This window comes from Thunnus albacares, chromosome 21, assembly GCF_914725855.1.
Source record: "Thunnus albacares chromosome 21, fThuAlb1.1, whole genome shotgun sequence".
In the NCBI taxonomy this organism is placed as follows: Eukaryota; Metazoa; Chordata; class Actinopteri; order Scombriformes; family Scombridae; genus Thunnus; species Thunnus albacares.
The window spans coordinates 23,178,806-23,202,644 of record NC_058126.1 but is presented as its reverse complement, the minus strand read 5'-3'; the positions used below and the strand labels follow the sequence as shown (position 1 = coordinate 23,202,644).

General features: G+C 41.0%; 1 protein-coding gene across 5 annotated transcripts in view; it reads right to left on the bottom strand.

Moving 5' to 3' along the window:
• Window positions 1-2,454: 2,454 nt before the first annotated feature.
• sspo (SCO-spondin) overlaps window positions 2,455-23,839 on the bottom strand; it is a 91,084-nt gene continuing 69,699 nt past the window's right edge. For 4 of the 5 annotated variants that reach the window (XM_044339310.1, XM_044339312.1, XM_044339311.1 and 1 more), the window contains 15 exons: window positions 21,721-21,882; window positions 21,403-21,519; window positions 21,151-21,289; window positions 20,724-20,920; window positions 18,720-18,890; window positions 18,300-18,427; window positions 18,062-18,216; window positions 16,137-16,183; window positions 14,701-14,865; window positions 14,178-14,389; window positions 12,897-12,992; window positions 7,672-7,732; window positions 7,063-7,193; window positions 4,866-5,016; window positions 2,455-2,883 (listed from right to left, as the gene is read on the bottom strand). In XM_044339310.1, coding sequence (XP_044195245.1) covers window positions 2,861-2,883; window positions 4,866-5,016; window positions 7,063-7,193; window positions 7,672-7,732; window positions 12,897-12,992; window positions 14,178-14,389; window positions 14,701-14,865; window positions 16,137-16,183; window positions 18,062-18,216; window positions 18,300-18,427; window positions 18,720-18,890; window positions 20,724-20,920; window positions 21,151-21,289; window positions 21,403-21,519; window positions 21,721-21,882 — 1,955 coding nt within the window. In that variant the 3' untranslated portion in view covers window positions 2,455-2,860. Of the gene's footprint in view, window positions 2,884-4,865; window positions 5,017-7,062; window positions 7,194-7,671; window positions 7,733-12,896; window positions 12,993-14,177; window positions 14,390-14,700; window positions 14,866-16,136; window positions 16,184-17,717; window positions 17,999-18,061; window positions 18,217-18,299; window positions 18,428-18,719; window positions 18,891-20,723; window positions 20,921-21,150; window positions 21,290-21,402; window positions 21,520-21,720; window positions 21,883-23,839 lie in introns of those variants that run through there. The other variant, XM_044339313.1, reaches the window with a different exon arrangement.

Sequence of the window (23,839 nt, the reverse complement as noted above, 5' to 3'; positions counted from 1 at the left end):
GCTGTAGCTCAAACTAACTTTGACTGTATTGCAAATATCAGTCTAGCAGGTCACCATGCACGTCCAGTTTTCTATTTAGTTAATTAGTTTTTGAGTATTTTTTCATAATGTTTATCATTATTATTTATGTTGCAGGCTGCTGATACATACAGCGTATTCTCTGCTGTATATGTATGAATTGTGTGACACCTTTTAAACTGTTTAATTTGTGGAAAAAATGTATCTTATCTAGTGGGATGAGTTATGGGAGCAGAGGCCATGAAAGTCTTGCCAGCATTATGAAATGAAATGCAGCTTTCCATCATCCTCATGAGCTTCTTCCTACCTTGGAAGTAGTATCGTGTTGCCCTCATTCATGTGAATGGTTGGAAGCACTAAGTGGTTGCTGGAAATAAAGCAACAACAAAAAAAGAATTGGCCATCTTTTAGATATAATTTGAATCCAAAGCTTGTGCTGTGTGAAAAGATTTTTGATTTACTGACTGCATTTGAAGGCATCAGCGATACAAAGCTCTCTCTCCCCTGCTTGTCCAACAGCCTCAAGCTTTCTAAGAGACCCTTTAAATCCATTAGAGCAAGATTTTGATATCCATCTCAGGGATGTAACAGGCCTTGACTGAGTAAAATTTCCTTGTTTTCAGTTCTTTCAGATCCAGGCCTAAAGCAACACTGCTGCTAGGTGTATGCATTCATCAAAATGACCTGCACAACACCATGAATGCATTCATTTTTTCCAGCGATCACTGTTTTAATGATTGGTTAGACATGATGAATTGCAGCCTTGCAGTTGGACGAGGCCTGAGGAACTATCCATCAACATGTGACATTTTGGTATGGATTAAAAATGCATCAGTTCCTGCTCTTATTACATCCAGCAGTATTTACTACAGCAGCTGAAAGCCAGAGGAGGCGTGTTGGTCAGCCTTCCCTCTTCAACTCCCTTATTTAGTCAGGAAAAGAGAGAGGGAGGAGGAGAGGACAGAGGAGACATGAGGGGGGAGAGGAGAGAGGGAAAGAGAAGGGGCAGACACTTTCTTGTCACGGTTGAAACAAATCTTAGCTTGTCACACTCTTTGTGTTTATGATTACACAGAAAGTTGACTATATTTACTTCTGAAGTACTGACTGCATTACACCTTGCACAATAATAAATAAATGTCTGAATTAAAGGAGTGGGAAAGCTCCGGGCTTCACTTTGACACATCCATTAAAAGTTACATCGTTCTGTAATTAATCAACATTTCAAAGCAGTAATTTCAGCTCTGTCAGAAATGCCACTTCCATGACAAACACTGTGTTTTCAATTTAGCTGTTTTCCCTAAGCAGTGGCTAGCAGCAGGTTGTACTGAGTTTGAGTGTCAAAAGTGGGGCAGTAGTAGGACAAAAAAAGGGGCATTCAAGGTTATTAAAAGGCACACAGACCAGCAGATAGAAGAGGTGTATATATGTGTTGAGACTTTCAGCTGCAGTTAAGGAAAGGGCTTGAAAATGTTTATAATCTATAAAGATTTATGAACTTTGAGGAATGCCAATCTTATGTTTTGTTGTTTTTTTCAAATACTGGGCTTTATTCATTCTAAAATAAACCCTTGGAAAGGCTCATACTTTTTTACTAAAAAAATGCACTGATATAGGTTTAACATTAATTTCCAACTGGTTTGTATATAGTTTTACTAAAATTTCAGAGACTTAACATGAAGTTTGGAAGTAGGATCTGAAGGAAGAAATTTCTACTGAAGATTGGAGGAAGTTTGTGTTAAAAGCCACTAAGATGCATCTGCTTCAGTACAACTGAATGATGTGAGCTTCTCCTAAATCCTGTGTTATTCACAATAAATTATTTTAAATATAAAGGTTCAAGTTACTCATTTGTCATTTGTGGGGATTTGTTACAATAAGAGTTTTGGATGAACTCTACCACTACTAATTACTTTAACCCCTCGGATCTCAATTTGAGAGTAAAAGACTGAAAATGTGCAGACATGTGAACTGGTGAAAAAAAAAGCAATAAGCCTAACATTGGTGTCTGGCTCTGCACATTGTATAAGACCGGAAAAGATAACATACACTTTGAGAGGCAAACCAACGGTTTATGAAGAAATCTGCAAGCATTTAATCATTATTAAATAAACAGTGATGTTGGCAATCTCTTGAATGAAGAACTGGGTCAGGCTTGAATATAAATGTACCATACAATGAGTTAAAGACAGGCTCTGTTATTTAGTTAGTTTTTTGGCGAATATTTATTTCTTACTTTTGGTACTTACAGTATGTGATGGGAAAAAGGCATGTACAGTATATTTGCAGGGAAAACTGATAATAAAATAAGAAAAATAAAATAATATAAAAGACAGCCGACACTTGTCTCCATGTGTACAAAATGTGTATTAACCACCCTATTGGAACTGGACTGTAAACTGTCAACTGAAACAAAAATCTAACCAGTTAAACCAGTTAAACTTAAAGAAGACTTGTGGTGCAATTATTTAAACATACAAATAAAACATCTTTTAAAGCATAATAGGTCTTACTTAGATTGAATCATAGGTTCTTTAAAGTTACATACAGTAGAACAAAGCTGTACAGGAGGAGGAATAAACTATGTTTTAGAAGAGGAACTCTACCATCAGCAGTAGCATCCAGTCATATGATGACTGAGGACTACAGAACAATGTATACATCAGCAGGGTCTCACGACTTCATTTTTCCCATCATCCTCCATCTAACACCGATCTGGCTTTCAGTGTGGCGCTCTCACTCGGCACGGCGCTCGTATCCGTCCATCTCTCGCTCTCTCTAGTGCACACACACATTCGCATTTACACACACACACACACACACATCTCACAGGCACACTGGCTCAGCGTCTGGACAGATCACCTCCTGTGAATGGAGAGAAGCAGCAGAGAAACGGTCAAAACTTCACTTTTCATCTGCGAGATGAAAGAGATCGCGTGTCTGTAAAGCTTTTTATCTCATTTCTGTAATCTGTTTGAACAGCATGACTTGATATTTCTACATATCACAGTTTCCCTATTTGAACTGTATTAATTGTGCAAATGCCTTTAGAATATAAAACACTTGGGACAAAAAGCATGTAACTAAAGAGCGGTTGTAAAATGCATCCCTGTGAGTCATGTGCAGGCGTGTGTGTGTGTGTGTTTGTGTGTCAGGAGAAGGAGCATCAGATGAGAAATGAGGAAACTTCTAATGGCAGTTGATATGTGTGTGAGCGATCGAAGATTGATCGCCGGAACGACCAAATCCGTCAGACGTGTTGTCCGCGGGAGTGTAGCACTGGGAGGAGAATATGAGCTGGGGGGGATGTTCTGTGTCGTATGGTGGCTACATCCAATTAACTAACGCAATCAGCCATGTTGATTAATGGATTAGCACATAATTGCCTCATAGGTGGGAACCCTGATTGAATTATTCATGGTGGGCAAAGGCAAACGTACGTTTCGCTGAGATTAGAGCGTACGCTTGTGTGTGTGTGTGTGATTCTGTGTAAATGTATGTATGTGTCAGTGACCATATGTGTGTGTGTCAGCCTGGCACTAATGGAAAGTGACTGAGAAAGTGGTTTGGGAGAGAAAGAGACAGACAGGACTGCTGAGTGTTACAGACACTGAGCTGCTTTCTATGGGCTGAAATGTTCAAGCTTGTTGGTCGGCCTAAAAAACAAAAATTGGACTCTGGCCACAATAATCATAGAATAAGTTACGTACACATGTAAGGCCTCAGTATGCTAACAAAAAAGCCACATTGTCTAACAGCATCTGGAACTGCCTTTAGTCTGTATCCAACAGTTTGTGAAAGTGAGGCAAGGTCAGCTGATAAGACATACTTCCATTTAAGCTCTCTCCTCCCTTTGCTGCTACGTAATATTTGGCACGCTGACATGGCCAAATGGAGTGCAGCCCCATTAAACGCCTGCTCTGACATCAGCGGCTGAGGCATGGCTCAAACGTGCAACAAGCTTGAAATTAGGAGTGTTCAGATACTTGCTTTTAACTCCACATTCATGTGAGCACGACGGCTACTCTGTGTGTCCTGCGTTCCTCGTTGGTTGTGCGAGTCTTCAGTAAATGAAAGGGCAGGTTCAGAATTTTTGAAGTCTGTTAGGTATCCATATGAACATTGAAAGAGGTTTTGCTCGCTGTAATCATATTCCTATTATTATTATACTATCCTATTAAGACTAGCCATTAGAGGATTCCTTCATAATGCTCTTACAATGTGAGTGATGGGGGACCAAATACAGTCCTCATTTGTGCAAAAATGTATTCAAAAGGTTTTCTGAAGCTAATATGAAGCTTCTGCCATCCGAAATGAGTCAAATCAAGTAGATGTCATCTGAAATTACAGCCGTTTTAGCACAAATTTCCTTCTTTTTGTTACAATTATTCCACTGCAGCTTAACACAGGGAAATCTGTACTATAAAGACTAACTTAGGAAGATATCCACTTGATTTGACTAATTTGACTACTGACATTGATTTTTGTGAGGGCAGTGGATTTTGTCATCACTTACATTGAAAGTGCATTAGGAAAGGATCTCTTAATAGCCAGTATGAACAGGAGGAATGATTACAACAAGCAAAACCTCTCTTAATGTCCATATGTGCACTTGACCTAACAGTTAACTCAAGTATATCAGGATATAAAGTAAAGATATAAACTCAGCTCCCTCTCTCTTCCTGTCTGGGGTACATCCTCAAGATGTCCCTGCTATACCTGTGTTTCTGCTGGGAACCTGAAGTGTGTCAACATTGGCCATTTTACATACATTTAAATCTTTGGTTTTCAAATCTACATTCGAGATGAACATGCAAATCGGTTCGGCTGCGTTCATCACTCCCCACCTTGGCAGCTGGTGCACTCGCAGCTGTGTATGACAGGCAGGACGACCGGCTCGCTCTCTCCGCTCGCGCACTGCAGGCTGAGGAAGCGGACCGGGTTGTCTGGGTCCAAGCGGTAACTGCAGCACTCACACAGTGATTGGAGGTAAGGCTCCTGTATGGAGGGGGGGAGGAGAAGAGAGGATGAAAAGAAGGGAGGGGGTGAGAGGAGAGGGTGAAATCAAGGAGGAGGAGGTTTTTGAGAGGATATCAGAAGTTGAGAGAGAGGGAGAGAAGTAGGAAAGTAGAGAACGGAAAGATGATGAATGCTTGGCGTTCAGGAGGAACAAGTGAGATGATGAGAGGTTGAGGAAGTCAGGAAAGAGAGTAAAAAAAAAGGAGGATAAATTTGGAGGAGAGGAAAGAGTCTTGGCAGGAGTGAGGTGGAGAAACCAGTAAACTACAGTTTTATTGAGGAGCTATAAAATAGGAGGAAAATATATCTAAAAGACATCTGAATATAAATATGAAAACACATCAGAGACAAGATTAAAGCTCCACTAGTAAATATGTTTCATACAAACAACGTTAAAGGGGAACCCACAGAGATATGTCATCAAACTCTGCAGGAGTCAGACAGTAATCATCTGACTCATTATTAATGTAAGAATATTGATTAGTGCAGCTTTAAGCCCTTTGTTGACAAAATACTGACATACAAAAACACATTTCAGACTAAATTATTTCTATTTTTTTAGTTCTTGGAAATGTAAAAACTCAGCCTTTGTGTTTTGCATGATAGAAGACAGCTTAGAAACAATGTTCATGTGTCCAATTAGTGCAGGTGAAGAACCAAGCAAGAGACAGAATGAGGAAAGGTAAAGTGGATTGTAGCAGAGAATGATACACAATAGGAGGAGGAGGTGAGAGAAGCAGGAAAGGAGTCCATGATCAAAAACTCAAAACAATAATGGTGGTTATTAGTGCTTCACACACTTTGAAAAGTCCAGAGAGTGTGTGTGTGTGTGTGTGTGTGTGTGTGTGTGTGTGTGCTCTTTATGATCTGACTCGTGATTCCTGTGTATTCAGTCTTGCTTCTTCCACTCCTGCTGATCAATGAAAAGGGAACTTTCCCGGTGCTGCCTAGTCACCAGTTACCATCCCTTGTTGCCACAGTAACAGGAGGTAATGACACATTTGGCTGAGCTGATGTTTATTTTTACTAATCTCCCAGCATGACTGACTCTATTTTTACAGTGGAGATGTATGGATGCCAAGGAAGAACAAAGTCACCATGGTGACGACGTGATGAGATCGCTGTCTTACAAGGACCAAAACCAAAACAAATGAATGCAGGGATGAAAAAAAAACAAAAACAAGCAGACAGAATCAGTAACTAACTGGCTCCACACATGACCCCCACACACAGACTTCCTATTAAAACATCTACAGTATACACTGGTGACGCAACTGCTAAATGATGTACTTTTGTTTAAATGCTCTGATAGCAGCTATGTCAACTGTATATTTGGCTGTGGCCACTGTTGACAGAAGGTAACATGATCAAATACTCACTTTGCCATATTCAGAGACAGTTAACTGCAGACTACAAGTGTCTCAGTGGCCTGTGTTTATCTATGAAGAAATGAGATTACAGCAGGTGTGACCAGCTGCATGAGGCCATGTGTTTGACTTCACTTTGTCTTGCTAAAACACACACCAGGCCAGGTTTGAGCAGAAACAGATGGGCAATTTGGCTGCACTGATAGTTTAAGTAATAATCTTGATTATTCTCCTACGTATTGTGAACACTGTTATTAATAATGGTTAGTGGCTTTGGACAAAACTGTTTTTACTGTGTTTTTGGCATTGTGTATCCACATGTTGATCATTTAAGTCTGGCAGTCGGCCTTAATTAAATGAATATTGCAGAAATTTCTAACTATAGGGGCTGAAATTGCACTATATGATTAAACACAATTAACTGTGCAGCCCTGATGGGCAATTTGCACACAATTACAACCAACAGAGGGGTTTGCATCGGTTCTTTTCTATTTTAATCCACCATGCCACTAGTATTGATCTTCCTTGTGCTTCCAGTTGTCATTGTAATGTGGAGGTCAATACCCGTAAACATTGCCTCAAGATGTTCGGAGTGATGTCTTCTGCTCAGGGAACAGCTGAGCACATGTGTGTGTGTGCATGTGTCTCTTTTCCGTACCTCCAGGATGACATCAGTCCTGGAAAGACAGCGTCCCCTGCAGAAGCTGACCTCCACATTGTCAAGCCGACAGTCTCCTTTAGTGATGTTCCTGACCTGCACATAGCGACGGCACTCTGGCACGGGCTCGTCTGATGGAAACGCAGAGAGAAGGAGGAGGAGGAGGAGGAGGAGGAGGAGGAGGGATGTAAAGGGGCAAAATAAGGCAGGGGAAAGAGAGAGAAAAAGCAAGTAAGAAAGAAGAGAATGTGAGGAACAGAAAGCATAAAAATGGGGTAAGTCAGGTTTTTTTGTATTTGCATGAAAAAGAAGGGAGGAGGAAAAAGACAAAGGAAGGCAGAGCAGAGACTTCTTTACAGAGAGCACAGTGACATTGCCGTGCCCCCTTGCAGCATGGGACATTTCCTCCACTGGGAGAGATTTAAGCCCCAATGTAGGCTAAGTAATGTAATCTCTCACTAATTGGGCACTGCGGCACTTGGTTTTCACCCTGCTATAAAATGAACTATGGAACATTCAAATTGAATGAAGGTGGTTTGGAAATCACTACACAGAACCATACAGAATTTGTGTATAAGATTTGTATACTTCTGTACATGTTTTACTTACCTGGAAACTGTTTCCTACAGACTGGACAGCAGCTGCCTGGTTCCTCCACCTTCACCTCCCCCTGAGGTAGAGAAGACACGATTTGTCTTTTTAAACATTTTCTTGAAGAGTCTCAAAACAGACAAGTTAGAAACACAACGAGTGATGAACAAAAATAATCTCCTGCACACTGTCAGCACTTGAAGTCAATTTATTAGACACTTCTGTTTCAGTACAGCAACTTCTGTCAGGCCTTTAATTCAATATGTGACAATAAGCTTTTACTTTATGGACATATTTTCCCAAAAGGACAACAACCAAACCAAAGGAACACGCAATCAATTACTGAAAAGAAGGAAATAGAAAAGAGACACTGGGGAATAGCTGGAGGAGAGGAGAGGCTGAAATAAGTGTATGTACAGTATATCAAGGTGCAGTACTTTAGACATATATGATGAAAGACAGAGGGAGGGAGATATCAGCCCAGCAGAGACAGACCAGGCAAAACAGATGAGGAAAGGAACGGAAGTAAGAATCAAAGACCAAAAATAGCGAGACAAAGACAGTGATGTAAGGACACCGAGGACACAGACGGAGAAATTAAGCCGCTGAGGAGGAGAGATCCAGAACGATCCAGAGAAATTCTGGGTGTCCCACGGTGTCCCTGTCTGAGAATATCTGCTGCTAGCATGCAGAGTCATACACACACACACACACACAAAGTCTGACAGCAGGCTTCAGCACCTCTACCAACACCAGCCTCACCTCACGCCTGAAACTTCACCCAACTACACCATCTCTCTAACACACATACACACTTCTAACTGTTCACCCCGAGGTCTTCTCCTCCCACTCTGCATCGCCGCCAGCCTTCCCTCAGGGATGGAGGGAGCCCACTCACTTAAAGGATGGGAGGTCATGAAGCAGAGCATTTTAAGTCCTTTAAGTTAAGAGCTTGAATGTATGCATACATCAGTGTGTGTGTGTGTGTATATGTGTGTCTCATGTGGCAGGGGGTAGAAACGGTGTGAAATGCGGTTTCCTTGTTATTTCAAATCAAAGGGCACCTGGCATTTAAAGTAAAGGGTAGCCAAATTTGTGTCGTCTACAGGGTGTGAGATGGAAATCAAAACTCTATTAATGTGTCTAGTAGAGAAATAAAAAGAAATAAGAGGATTCAGTGTTTGAGAGGAAAACATCCTGATAGCTTTTATCACCACATATAGCAGAACCTTCAATACATTACCTTGAAAATTTCAATTTAAAAAAAAAGCAATGTGCTTGTTTGACTGTAAGCTAAGTCATAAATAACAGAGTACACTGACAGTAACCAATTCTCAGGCTGTCAAGAGAAGGAACACAGTGCATTAAATGACCTTTTCATATTGGCCAGGCTAAGAAGTGCTTTCACTGAGGCATAACTTAGTGCAGCTGGGGGAGGCGAGGGATTTCAGAATGTAAGCACAGTTACACAACTCCCAGTCCCTCTAGAAACAGAGTGCACCAGACCTTTGTGCACCACAGGTTGAACATTCGGTAGACTGTCTGCTTTGTGAAGCTCGCTGTGCAACCAACCTCTCCTTCAAAGTTCTGGATGTCAGCAGATTTTATTTTTACCCTGGCTTTTATACAGCTACTGGTGTACTGAAGGCATCAATTCAGCTGGCTGTGTCAAGGATGAGACAGTTGACTTTTTCAATTGTGACTTTTTCTCAACTTCATCACCATGGAGAGAAGATTTTCTAAAAAAAAAAATCAATTCTCTTCATTACTTGGTAGCCTTTTATTTAAAGGGCTAGTTCACCCAAATTACAACCAAAAACACCTTTTTTCACTTATCTCTGGTTGTATCAAACCATGCAGATAATTTTAGTTTTATTTAAGCTGACTTTTAAATAAGAGAGTGAAAAATTGAAATAAACTCCACCCTTGACTTTTCCTTTAGTGCCATAATCAGGTCAGAATGTTTATTTGTCCTGGTGCAGAATAAACACCTGCAAAACCAATGAGATTCCCATCAGCCTCAGCTGTTCTTTGTGTTTAATTGGCAAATGTCAGTGTGCTAACATGCTGAACTACAATGGCGACTACTACAATAAGCATGATAAACATTATAACTGCTATCCATTGGCACGTTAGCATCGTCGTTGTGAGCATGTTGACATTAGCATTTAGCTCACCTGCAGTTGAAGGATTCATAGTATAATGGAGGTAAATGGAATTTAATTTATGGTCTACAGAGCACAATTTGACATCCAATTTCACTTGGATGTTTGACTTTCACTGTGGAAGATGATATTTGTGCAGAGTTTGACACTAGAAGGCTGTTTTCACATTCATCTGCTGAAGGGGGAACGTTTCTCTGGGCTCAACTTGAATCTCAGTTCAAGGTGTTGACAGTACCTGCGAGCATGATCTGTGACATAACCTTGAAGCCTCCAGCACACATACACTTTTGAAATGAAAACTAGTTGCATATTCATAGATTCTGGATATTTCTATGAGGGAGAAGAAGGAAATGTCAATTTTAAGAATTTCAAACAAGGTAATTGAACTTTTTTGTGGAAAAACCACATCAGGCACATATTGTTATTCAAAGCAGAGTATTTTTATACATTTTAAAGCATGTCTGGAGGGCATCTTAAACAGCTTTCATTACCTTAGAAACAGTCCTTGACAGTGTGTTCTGTGGATTATCTAGAGCACTGTTTCTGTATATATGAATTTTTCCATGTAGTGAGCATCACATCACAAATGAAATTCCATTTAGCTTGATTCTTTCAGGACGGTGACTGAAATCTAAGAGAGGGGTATGTCCAAACCTGGAAAAATATGACCAAAGCTGCACGGCAAGACAGAGTCAGTGAATTGACCCTTTAAATATGGCATCGAGTTACAGCCAAAGAAGAAGGAGAAAAGAGGCATTGCAGTAGGATGTTTGGGAGAAAATAATTTCAATTCTTTTTTAAAAATAACACAAGGGCAGCCTCGGTGGGATGCCACAAACAGCGTCTATTTTAACATTGGCTCTAATGAGAAGTGTCTTTATGTGGTGCCTGTTTTCTCTGTCTTTCTGGTCATGTCCTTGCCCTCTATTTCTGTCTGACGCACGACTGGATGAAATCTGTATTTATGTGGTAGCAAAAGTTCCACTTGTCGCAAGGACTACAAATATTAATTCATATTTTATGTGTAGTTTATTTTTTTCTTCATCTGCCTCTAGTTGCACAGAACACAATGCATAATTGATCACTGAGCTCACCGTCTCCTGCGAGATGACCAGCTAACCGCTCATATGTGTCTGACTGAGCATTGTCTGCAAGACAAAAGCAAAGTTGCTGCAAAACTTTAACTGAAGAATATTTAAAAACCTGCAGAGGATGCTTTACTTAATAAACCATTTTCCTAAAATTAACTCAGGTTTCAGCTTTGTCACACGGTGCATATGAGCCACTGGAATGAAACTCAGTTATGCTTAATAAGAAATCCAGGAGTCAGTGCTTCATGTGAGGGAGAAGGGCATGGTGAAGGAAAAAGTGCAGGCTTGTGGGTGGATCGGACAGTCAGGTATTGATCTACTTCAGCCAGCAACTTGCACAGCGCATCCCACACATTCTTGAGGGAGCTGAGCATTTCCTCCTTCGCTCAGAGTAATTGAGATGTTTGTGACCACCAGAGACACTGTGTGAACTGTAACACCCCAGGGTAGCAGCGGCGGTTGAATGGACTGATGTGTTTGTCTGGGAGAACTTTCATGTCTGTTTACTTGTGTTTGGATACTATAGGTGCACACACACACACACACCTGTAGAGGAGCAAACTGGGACTACAACAGCAGCTTTTAGCTACACACCTTTTCAACAACTTACAGATTACTGGTGAAGTCTGGGGTTTGGTATTGTACTTTGTGAAGGTGTCGACATACTTGTGTGGATATTGTTTTCTGATATTTAAGCTCGCTTTCGATCTGTCAGCATTTCACCTTGTATGTTATGATTTTGTGTGTTGTACATACACAGCTGTTAGTCTGATTTAGTAGCTCCAATCCTTGTGTGTAGGACACCCGTAAGGGCTCACTAGATATGTCCCCTGTGATAATTACCAGGGTAGGAAATAAAAAAAATCTAACTTTTTACATCTTTGGGCCTTTAAGAACTATCCAGTTGATATATTCTGATAAGGGAATATCATGCTTTGAGAGAGCTTTATCTGGAGAAGATGGAGACACAGAGATAGTCATTATAGTACATATCCTCCACAAGTAAATGATTGCATCAACGGACAAAATTCAAGCACATAGACAACAAGCTTAGTCATTATCTCTTAATATCCTACATATCATTGATATGTAGGAAGCACAAGCATATCTTTGTTTTCATGTATAAGGCCAGGCTTTCTAAGTTTTACTGAGCATCCTTAGTTGAGTTCAAAGTGAAAAACAGTTTCACCAGATCAAAGGATACCTAGCTTTAAAAGGTCCTCATACCGACTCTGATCTGGACTGGTTTCCAGTACTGTGCATGCTACTACTGGAAAACAAAACAAACTGAAGTCAGAGACACTCATTCCTCTGGGGGACTTGGTGAATGTTTTGAATATGACGTCTTTGTGTGTGATGACTGCTTTGTATGACTGAACTGTCTTGTTATGGTGTTGTATAGTGTACAGTATGTAACAGTGTTGCTCTTGGGTCTCTCTTATAAGACAGATCTTAATCTCAGAGACTAATTGAATAAATAAAGCAGAGCCAACTAACTTAAGGTTGGGCAAAATGATGGTGTAGACCATGAAACGATAGAGATGTGTCAGCTGGCAGAGATGATGTGTTGAACTGTTCCTACAGAGGGAGCTATCTCTTTAATATCTCTGGGTGTATGAGGCCTTTGAGAATAATGATGCACACAAGACACATTTAAGGCAATATTGTATTTAAAGAACTGTTAAGAACTGTTGATTTGTCAGGTATTTAGGATTAGCCAAAAACCAACATTCCCTTTTGGTTATTTAATCTATATTTTCAAGTGATTTTTCAGAAAATGTACTAAATCACGTACAGTATATTATAATTATATATTATACAACACTAGTGCCTCTGAATATAGGATCTTGAAAAAAAGTGTTTCAAAACATAAAGAGTCATTTTCTTTCTACTCTCTCCTCATAAGTGCTTATCAGTACACATCTCCTTCTGTTGAAAAGGTATACCTGCATAATCAGTACTGAGTGTTAGTGTGTGTGTGTCTCACCTCTTCACACTGGAGTGGGGGACACCTCAGCTGGCACAGTTTTTTCCCGTTCACACAGCGACACAACATGCAGCCCTCCTCCCACTCCGATCCTGCCTGGCTCACACACACACACACACACACACACACACACACAAAAACACACACAATTATGTATATTCACTCATCAGACTTTTTTTTAATGCAGGTACAACGATGACACCTCGACAGCCCATTACACTTTTCTTCATGAACCCCCACATTTCTGCCGATGCGGGTTTGTGCAACTGGTCTAAGCTCAGGATGTATTTATTCAGTGATTCCACTAAAGCTCCGGCTGCACTGCTGTGCATAATTTAGCTTATGGAGGCACATGATGATGCTGTAATTATAACAACACATACACAGACTGCCAGGACTGTGACATTTATGTGTGTGTTAGCAATGGGAATCATTAAAAGAGCTCCACTTTTACCCGTATAAAAGCACTCACTAGGGAGTGCCTTTGTGGCTCACAATGAGCACATTTGGCATAATGGTCATGAGGTGGTTGATTAGAAAAACCACAGATGATCTTTTATAGAAGAGAAGAAGAAAGAGAGCAGACAGAAAAAAGACAGAGAGAATGACCGAGAGGGAAAGATGAAGAGAGAGAAGTAGAGAAAAAAGGAAGTGGAAGATTGAGGGAGGAAAAGTGTAGCAGAATGAGGAATAAGAGAAAGGGGAGGCAGAGATCAGTAAAAGAAAGATTAAGAATGTTGAAAGAAAGCAAAAGTGGGATTGGTGAGAGACAAAGCTGGGGTATGAGTGAGCAAACGGAGAATGAAAGAGAGAAAGAAATGCCTTAAGAAGAAGGATAAAGAGGAGGGGATCTGACCTCTTGTCACTGTATGATTAATTCTTATAATCCTATAAAATCCCCTCCTTCATAAATTATTCTAGACAGGCTTGCCCAGTTGCGGTCCGAGTGCCGGCGTTCTACGGCACTTCCTACATTATTGATGAGGCTGAGGGCTGGAGAGGCATTGTGGTGTAATGTGGCCCCTGGGGCATGTCACTCATCTTCTAATGGGCCCTTCTTCATGAGTAAATAACACAATGGGAGTGAATGGAAGGGAACGTAAACAACACGCTAATGGTAAGGTTAATACAGAAGCCACAATGAGACAGGCACAATGGGTACAAGCTGCCAAGTTTGCTGGGCAGCAGATGTCTGTTTGCTTTGGGTGTAAGCCAGTGTTTGTGTATATGTGTGTGTGTGTGTGTGTGTGTGTGTGTGTGTGTGTGTGTGTGTGTGTATACCTCCCGCAGGATGCCCTGGTCATGGCAGGGGCAGAGGGCGGGGATGACACAAACACCCTCCGTGTTTCGGTAAAGCCCCTCTTGACACACGCAGCCCTCGGCGGAGCTGCTGCAGTTGACGGGAGAGGAGGAGTAAATGTCATGGCAGCTCCTCTCGCACAACGGGACCTCCTCTGACACGCTCCTCCTCCACCGCTCCCCGTTAGGACACGCTGCAGAGGAGGAGGAGGATTTGGAGAGGGACAGGAGTGAGAGAGGGGCAAGTAGGTGTCAGGGAAAAGAGCAGAAAATAGAAAGAGGAGGGAGGATGTAACCGGAAAATGATAGGATAGAAGACGGGAAGTTGGGAAAATGGAAAATTTAATGATGAATTGGTTGAGGAGAGGGAGTAAGGGGACTCAAAAGGGTATATGGACAGAAAATGAGTGAATTTCAAGGTATTAATCATCATGCCACTTTTTTTTCTAATGGTGTCTGATATGATTTATTTATGAATTGTAAAACATTCCGTCCTCTCACTCACCACAGTCAGGGGCCATGCAAGTAGTGCCGCGGTGGTCAGGGCCCTCGCATGGGGCCCCTCTGTACTGGCCGGGCTGCACGACGGTTCTGGTGGAGCTCTGTTGTCCTGAACCACAGCTGGCTGAGCATGGGCTCCACTGGGACCAGCTGGACCACTCACAGTCCACTGGAAGAGGAGAGGAAGGGAGAAGAATATAAATCAACACTTTCAGGTCAGCGTTACTTTTACTTTCACATGCCTGGAGCAGTAAAGCAGCACATACATAGAGAAATATGTCACCCGAGCTCTACAGTTCATCTCCCCTCGGAACATAAAATTACAATAACACAATGTCCACTGCACACATCCTTTTATATTAAAGCCATTTGTCTGGAAAGACCTACTGGCAATGATCAGAGCAGACCTCTAAAATCAAAAGATACTACAGAAAATACTGTAGTTAGATCTTATGAGATTTATTTCAGAGGTCACTCTGATCAAACACAGCAGTAACAGGAAGGATGAGAAAGTTATAAGTTATTCTCATATACTTATTTTATGATTATTGGTCATGATGGCATTTTACTCACAAACTAAGAGGTTTGGGGAAACGCGATTATGGCGAGAACAAATTGGATTGAGGCAGGGAGTATGAGCCTCTCACAGCTTTCCAAAAAACACTTAAATTTAACAGGAATCACTTTAAGCACTTCAAATCCCTGCAGCTGTTTTGGTGGATTTCACAGCGCTGCGGATCAACGTCCTGATACATTTGCAGGCTGACTTACCTGTTGTATCCATGAGTGCACATTGGTTTCTATTGTGTTAGTGTGATGCTGTGGTTCGCTTTTGATTTAGCTTGTGTGCATTTTGGGAAGGAGTAGCAGATGTGAGACAATGGTTCGTGACCGCAAGTTTGCCGATTGCAACATTAAGAACATGCTGCACAGTTTTTAATAGAATGCCACGATGAAGGGAGACTAATTGCTCCACAGCTGCTATGCTGTTCACTGGAACAGACAAGTTTAACTGCTGTCTGTGAATATGGAATTGACTCTGGTCAAGTAGACTGCTATGAGTCCAGAAGAGAGGAGGTGTTGGGGGGAAGGGATAAAAGACATAAAAACATAGGTCAAATAAGAGCTATTCACACATTCAAGTCCCTTCTGAGCATGTGAGTGGTTGCACTTAGTGACACTCCACTCCCCCACCATCATTTAGCTCTTTCTCCTCCACAAGTTCAAGATGGCATCACATGTTTACAAAAGAAAAACCCAGTAATGGCCTTCACAGGCTGTGACTGATGCGACTGTCTCTCAAGTTATTTGAGCCAACTGTTGTGGCAGCTTCTTGACAGTTCAAGCAAAGTTTATTGTTGCCGGCGCTTTCATTGTTAAAAGAGAGAGGCCCTGTGAAGTGTAAGGAATGCTTTATTGAAGAACAGCTGTGGCACTCACCATCACAGACCTCTGAGGTACAGTTAAACACTCCTCCTTGGCACACGCTGGAGAAAGATAGAGGAAAAATTAGGTGAGTAAAAGTAATGTGAGAGAGAATAGTTAGGTTGATATGAATGAATAGTGAAACAACAAAGCAGTCATCGTGTCACACAGCTGAGTCCATCAGACCACATTAGATGTGACCACTGTGAGGAAAATGAAGTGACTTACGGCATGTCTGCTGCCTGCCAGACTATCTGTTACAGAAGATATCGTAGTACCAAACTGGAGACAATGAAACGGAACTCTAAGCAGCATTCTTAATTTCACTGTATCATTGTCAAATTATTGTTGTGATATCTTTGTACATTTGTCATTAATAAATCAGACCATTGTCAACCTTGTGCTAATGTTTCTCAATGTTAAGATCACACTCCCCAAAACACAGTTATAACCTCTCTCCTTTGGTCAAAGCTTTTCACTTTTACAATAGCTGTTGTGTGCTACAGAGCTGGACTTTTCCTCACCACAAGAATGACAGCATCAGTCATCTGTTCAAACACTTACACTTTTCCTGACATGCAACCTGTTGCGGTCATGCAAATAAAGACTGTCCTATCAGAGCAAAGCTGAAAATAGTGTGACATCACAGCTCTACAAAACATGTTAGGAGGCTGGAGTGGATTGGTACACAGTGTCTGACCTTGAGGGTTCGGTTTGTATCTTGTCTTCTCCCAACAAGGCAGTGTTGATTTCTTTTAATAATGATAACATCTTTTCCTTATCTTAACCTCTTAGTTTTATTTGCTTAAACTGACCCATAGAGATGGCAGTTAACCAGTTATGTGATTAAGATATTCTTTTTTAAGCCATTTCATAAGGTACAGACAAACTGGATGAATGAATACATACATTAATGTGCTGAAAATAAATTAAGAGTACAAATGTCTCAGTAGAAAGAAATGTAATCATCATAGTGCTTTAGTCAAGTTTAAGAGACTGACCACACACAGCCAGAACTTTGCATTCACTGTGTGTGCTAATAAAGCTCATAAAATAAACTGACTTAGGGCAACTTCCTCCTGCACAGTAAGATCTTCACGTAAAAAAGAATTTAATTTAAATTCCTCTTCCCCACCACAACCTTTCTTTAACATACTGCCACTATTTGCACCTTCTCTTAAAAAGAAAAAAAAAAGTCACAAATTGCATGAACCTCAGCAAATCCAGCAGAATGCATGGTCAACCATGCTTATCATATCTCCTCCTGTTCACTGTGCTCTCCCCTCTTGAATGCATATCCATAAAGGATAAGAGGCATACTCTGGCACTCAGCAGCTGTGCCCCAATTCAGAGGCTGGATTCTCTGAAGTCAAGCAGTAATTCAAAGGCTCCTACAAATGCAGCCAAGAAATGTGGCCTTCTTACACTTGAATCTGGAGGACACAAGCAGTGTCCCTCTGTGTCCTACAATCCACTGTGTGACGGTCAGTTAACCAATGAAAAAGCAGCAGGAGGGTGTAAATAATTGGAAGCCATGCAGAAACTCCACTGTTTGTTCTTGGAAGGTGCATAGATATATTGAGAGTCACATGGAAATGAGGGTTAAATGTATATATTTAACATTGAAATAGTACTGTACTGCAAGCTCAGCTATAATGCAAATTCTTGTCTCAGTATTTACACTTCATCTGCCATTTCTGTCATTTAAGGGCAAAATCCTGGTCACAAATTGATGACCGCTGCTTGGGTGCACCATTAGTTACAGTAACTGTGAGGCATGACCGTCCCATCTGGAGGAGGAGATGCTAAAAGATACCTCAGCAGGCCAGATCCAAGTCCTATAGGTAAAGGACTGTCCTGCTGCTCACACCATATGTCTGCTGGCCCAAAGAAATGGTAAAATCAGTGATTAAATGAATGAAACCAAATGAGTGTAGTACCATGTGTTGCAGAGTTGCTGAATGGCCGTTCCAGATGGCAGCAGGACCTCTGTGATCTCCTCAGTAGTGACATTCCAGCTTTGGTAACCAGCCAGCAGGGAGAGTGGAGAACAGGGACAGGCTGCATGGGACACACAGGAGCCTCCGTACAACACCTAGGGATGTAGTGAGACTAGTAAGAATCAGACCTACTTTCCAACCACACACACACACACACACATGCACAAAGCATCCTGACCTGTCCAGGGGGGCAGGTGCACCCAGGAGTGCAGGGTCCGGGTAAACACTGAGTGTGTGGCCACAGGTCCTCACAGGTATATGGACAGGAACCTGAACAATTATTGAACACCTGGCCGCCAGGACACTCTGCAACACACATGCACAAATGATCATACAAAATGACATCATGTCTCATATATATTTCACTACAGAGACATACTGCATGTGTAAGTTACTTTATTCATGCATACTTAATTTCATGTGGCTCAGTCAGGTTTGAAGTCACATCTTTGCTTACTTGCTTGAAAATTCACCATTAAGGCTCTCATGAGTTGCTTGGAAACCAGTTTCTTTAACTAGGATTCAGGAATTCTATTGCTCAGTTAATACATGAATGTGCTAAATATAAAACCTCCAATGATGTGTGTGTTTGTGTTACCGGGCAGGCAGCTGTTGGTGTTACAGACAGTGTGCTGTTCAAGTGGTCCGGCACAGGCCATCCCACCAGGCTCTGGCTCCCGAAGGACCGTCTTGTTCCGCATGGACAACCCACCGCCACATGTGGTGCTGCACTCACTCCAGGGTGACCACTCACTCAACAAACATCCCGCTGAGAGGGAGGACGAAGATGGAGGAATTGAAAAGCAACGACAGAAACAACTTTCAGTAAATTAAATGTCTAAACGTCTACAAGTCTAAGACATTTTGGGACATTTTCAATAATTGCAAGCTTATACACAAATGTAACCCATAAGGAAGGATTGGAGGCTTTACAATATTATTTTACTTTACAGTACTAATTACATTACTCAAGTTATCATCCACACAGCCTGAAAAGGAGCTTGCCCTATAGTCACTGTTAAGAATAAGAAGAATTAGTAGCTCTGAGGAGGAGTTTGAGAGACAGGCCGGTGACCTATGTGCTCGTGAAATCGATAGGGATAGCCTTATAGCACCTAATCCTCCTCCTCTTAAACAACAGTCTCTACTTATATCTACGACCTTCTCACCTATTTCTCAGTCAGTCAAAAATATTGTCAGAAAACATTGGCATATACTGTCTATGACCCCATTGTGGGCTGAGAGTTTGTCATCTTTCCCATATTCATAAGCGATTGAATACGGGAAAGACAGATCTCTATGTTAGGACATTTTTTAAGTTCTCTTCCCCTGGGAAATTTTCCCTGTTCCAACTCTGTGAATTGTAATGCCATGATTAGACGGGACCATTTTTTACAACCCCACACAGGCAGAAAAATGAAAGTCAGGGGCAGAATCACATGCAGGATCACACATGTAGTCCTCCAACTGAATTGTCCTTATGGGTTTTGCTATGTGACAAGACAAAAAGAGAACTGAGAATAAGGATTTCCAAACACAAGAGTAATATGAGAAATAGGGACGAGAGGTCTCCTGTAGCCAGACACTTTAATTCTGCAGGTCACGGGGTTCGTAGCCTATGCTTTATGGGTATCGAGATTGTTGTTGAGGGGAGGTGATAGAGAGAGGAAACTTCTCCAAAGAGAGGCATAGTGAAAACACTACTTGCAAACTGAATATCTTGGGGGGTTGAACGAAGAATTGCTGCTGTCTTGTTTTTTATGAATATATGTATTATTGGGATGCATTTGTATGGTCTGTGGAGGATTTGCTCACTGTTCTTCATATTTGCATACATACATTTTTTATTGTTTGTGTGTATACCTATTGGCCTCTGATCTGGCTGTTGCGATCGCAATACCTGATATTGTCCTCCTATTACTTATTGATATAGTTTTTAAATTATGTATATGTATTTGCACTTTGTATGGAGGTTTTGCACATGGTCTACACATATACAGACATGCATTTCTATCGGTCACTTATCTGACTATTACTTTTACAATGTATGATATATTTGGTAAATCTGTCGGTCACATATTTTTTCTGGTACAATCATATGTGAGATATATTGAGTAGATCTATTGGACTTTTATCTGGCTGTTGTAATCACAGCACGTGATATATTTCCTCCTGTTTGGTTACTATTTTCTTACTAATTTTCTGATTAATATTTGTCCCTTGAGGATGGTTGTTCCTATTTATGTACATGCTATTTTTCTTGTTAGTGTGTAAATCAATCTGTCATTGTTTGGTCATTGCAGTCACATGATGTGGTACATCTCCTCGGGTGGCTTGAATTGTTTTGGATTTTCTTGTTATTTTTTTTGTTGGTACTAGTTTTCTGATGATGCCTGTTTAGATGATTTGTATCAGCTGGTTTTAATCACCAGCAGGTTCCTGGCTGCTGTTTAATAGGATTCAACCCACAATTGTTTCAGTAATGCTGAGGAAAGTTTGGGGCTGAAACTGGTTGCTGTGCATCATTAAAGAAGTGATATACACTTATCTGTGAGTGCTGACAACTTAATTTTTGACATTTTCAATAGTTGATATATCAGACCTGGACATGATGGCAGATCGCAGCTCTCTGTCTGCATGGTGTCAGTACAGGAAGGACCATCCACCGTGTCCTGGCAGAGGCGTGTCCTCGTCCTCTGACCACGCCCACAGGAAGCTGAGCAGGTGCTCCATGGGCTCCAGGGCTCATACACTGGGCAGGGAAGCTTGGTGCACACCAGAGTGCCATTCTCACACACACTGCAGATGGAGGGTGTGTGTGTGGAGAGGTGAGATATAAACTTGAGGTCATGGTTACACAAATCTGAACTGTAGAAGCAACTATCAGACCTAAACAGACTGCTGTCTGCTCTTCATGGTTGTCAGAGCTGGTGATTAATTTTACTTTTCTAAAAGCTCAAAGTATTGTACACTTCTCATCAGAAAAATTATAATATCCAAAAATTTTATTCATACACAGCCATGCTCACCAGGTGTTGCAGTCCATGGTATACTTGTCTTTAGGGCTGAACTCCAGTGTCCCATTGCCTGATGGGATACCACAGCGACACTCTGTCACTGGCACACAGTGGCTGTCCTGCAGCAACTGTCCCTCTGGACAACGGCAACCTGAGAAAGAAAGCAAGAGAAATAAAAAGTCAGAGAAACAGATATTGCCCTGGTTGATCAAAGAGTCTTTTATTAAGCAGAAGCTACTGTTCATTTAAGAAGTAAAACATTACCTGAGTGACAGGCTCCTTGGAGACACTGTACATGCTCCCATAAGTCAGTGCAGCTGCGAGGACACTTATTGGCACAGCCCTCTTGGTAGATCCGCCCCCTATCCTCACAGCGCTCACCTAGGAAACAAGGAATATCACTTCTCTCTCACTTTTCATTAATGAAAAGATCAGCCTTGATTATCTCATGTTCTGGATTTATAAAGATAGATTGGATTGACATTCAACAGGTCTTCGAACAGGATTTGAACCAACAACAGCATTTTGTTGACTTCCTTTGTGTTTATGTTGGGATACCAGTATTTAAAAAGACAGCTGTACCTGGGCAGAGTCCTGTGTTGCAACTCTGGCTCTGTGTCTGTTGGCTCCTACAGTGGGGCCCTGGATCAGAGGCCAGGGGCCGCCTGTAGCGCTGCCTGACTCCACCGCTGCACGGCTCTGCACAGACTGTCCAGGTGCTCCATGCACTCCACTGACACAGATCTGGAACAGCAGAATGATTATCATAACCATCCTCAACTCTCATCCAAATTATAATAACTGTAATTATTATGATGACTGCTGTAATAGCTTTCATACTCATCATCAACAATAACAAAAGTGTATTTACTGTTTATGGACTCTTGTACAAGCATACTTGAGCTACTGACATGTCAGATTTATGTTTTACAGATCACAGGTAGGTTAAAGATTGTCCTGTTTACTCAGGGTAGATAATATGATTGTTTATCTTCACTGAGACGTTTTTAGATATTAGCTCACCATGATGAAGTGCAAGACTTCAAATATTTGACATGCAAATCAAACCTAAGGTCCATTGGGCATAGTAGCTATTCAGAACCATTTCCATTCATATCCAAAGGGGAAGAGCCAGAGAAGAATAAAGGGATGACAGAGCTGAGCTCAGGATGAATCATTCTTTGCACACACAACGACACCAAATCCAATCAACTTCATGTGTCCCCACAGACACATGGACATTAAACTCCTCCTTTCTTGAAATCCCTTTTCCATTTTCACTCCTTTGGGGAATAATGAGAATGGAGCAGTGGGGATGCACAATGCCGTTTTTTACCACGGATACTGATTGCAAGCTCTTAAACTATCTACTGATGGTGACTATTCATTTAAGCTGGCAGCAGTGAACTGACACACAATAAATATTCTCAGAAAAAAAACCTGGGAAAAAAAAGAAAAACCTAAAAACCTCTTAAGATTTTACTAGACATTCCACACCATCAGAAATCTAGCTGTTCTTACTGTATATCCTCAATTGTCCTCAGTTGTTACTACACAGACTGGAGAACTACAAAACTACAAAATATCTGAACATAATTATGCAGATGACACAAAGATTTATATAACAATATCAGCAAGAGAATATACTGTATACATACAAGTAAGTACACTGAATAAATTAATAAATGAATGTGCCACAATTTACTTTAGTGAAAAGTAAAATTAAAATAATTGTTTATGTTTAAGAGCGATCAGGTCAGTGCTCACCTCAAATTCCTCAAACAAGAATTAAATGGCTCATGTCTTAGCAGGACATGTCTATGATTTTATTCTTATTAAGCTAAACTGGTGTAATAGTGCCTTTACAGGTCTCTCTAAAAAGTTGACCAGGCAGCTGCAGGTCATACAGAGCAGTCAATCTGGAGTCCTCACAAAGTTCACATCAGTCCAGTTCTCAGCTCTTTGCACAGGCTTCCTGTGTGTCAAAGAACTGATTTTAAGGCCAAATTACATTTCTGATCTACTGCTATGCTATGAATCATCCAGACCTCTCAGATGGTCTGGGACAGGTTTGCTTTCTATCCACAGGATCAAAACTAAACATGGAAAAAGCAGCATTAGGCTTCAGTTTCTGTACATGTATCTGGAACAAACTCAAATGAAACTTGAGTTACACTCAAATTATTAGTTCATATAAATTGAAACCTGTCTACATTTCATTAAATTTGGTGCTATTTATTTATATCTCTCACTGCACGGTAACTGCAGTTTGTTTTGTTGTATACCATTTTAGCTTGTATTTATCTCTGTTTGAACCCTATTTATATGCTCCTTTTTATATTGCCTTGTGTTTCTTTTATATCTTAATGTCTTTTTATGTAAATCAATTTGAATGGCCTTTTTGTTGAAAGGTGCTACACAAATCATTTAATTTTTGATTTGATTGGATTAACTTTATTTCGAAACGCGTATAAAAACAAACATGAATAAAAATAACCAATAGAGTTTAACATAACCAGCGAACTCTCAGTAAACAAACCAAAAAATAGCACATGTCCACCAAGGAGGAGGAAGTTAATACTTATAATTTCCTGCCAACTTGCCTTTCCTTGCATTCTGCTCATATTTTGGTAAGAGACTGAGTCCCACTCATCTCTGGAGAAAGGCAAAAGATTCATTTCATCACCACAGTCACTCTCTG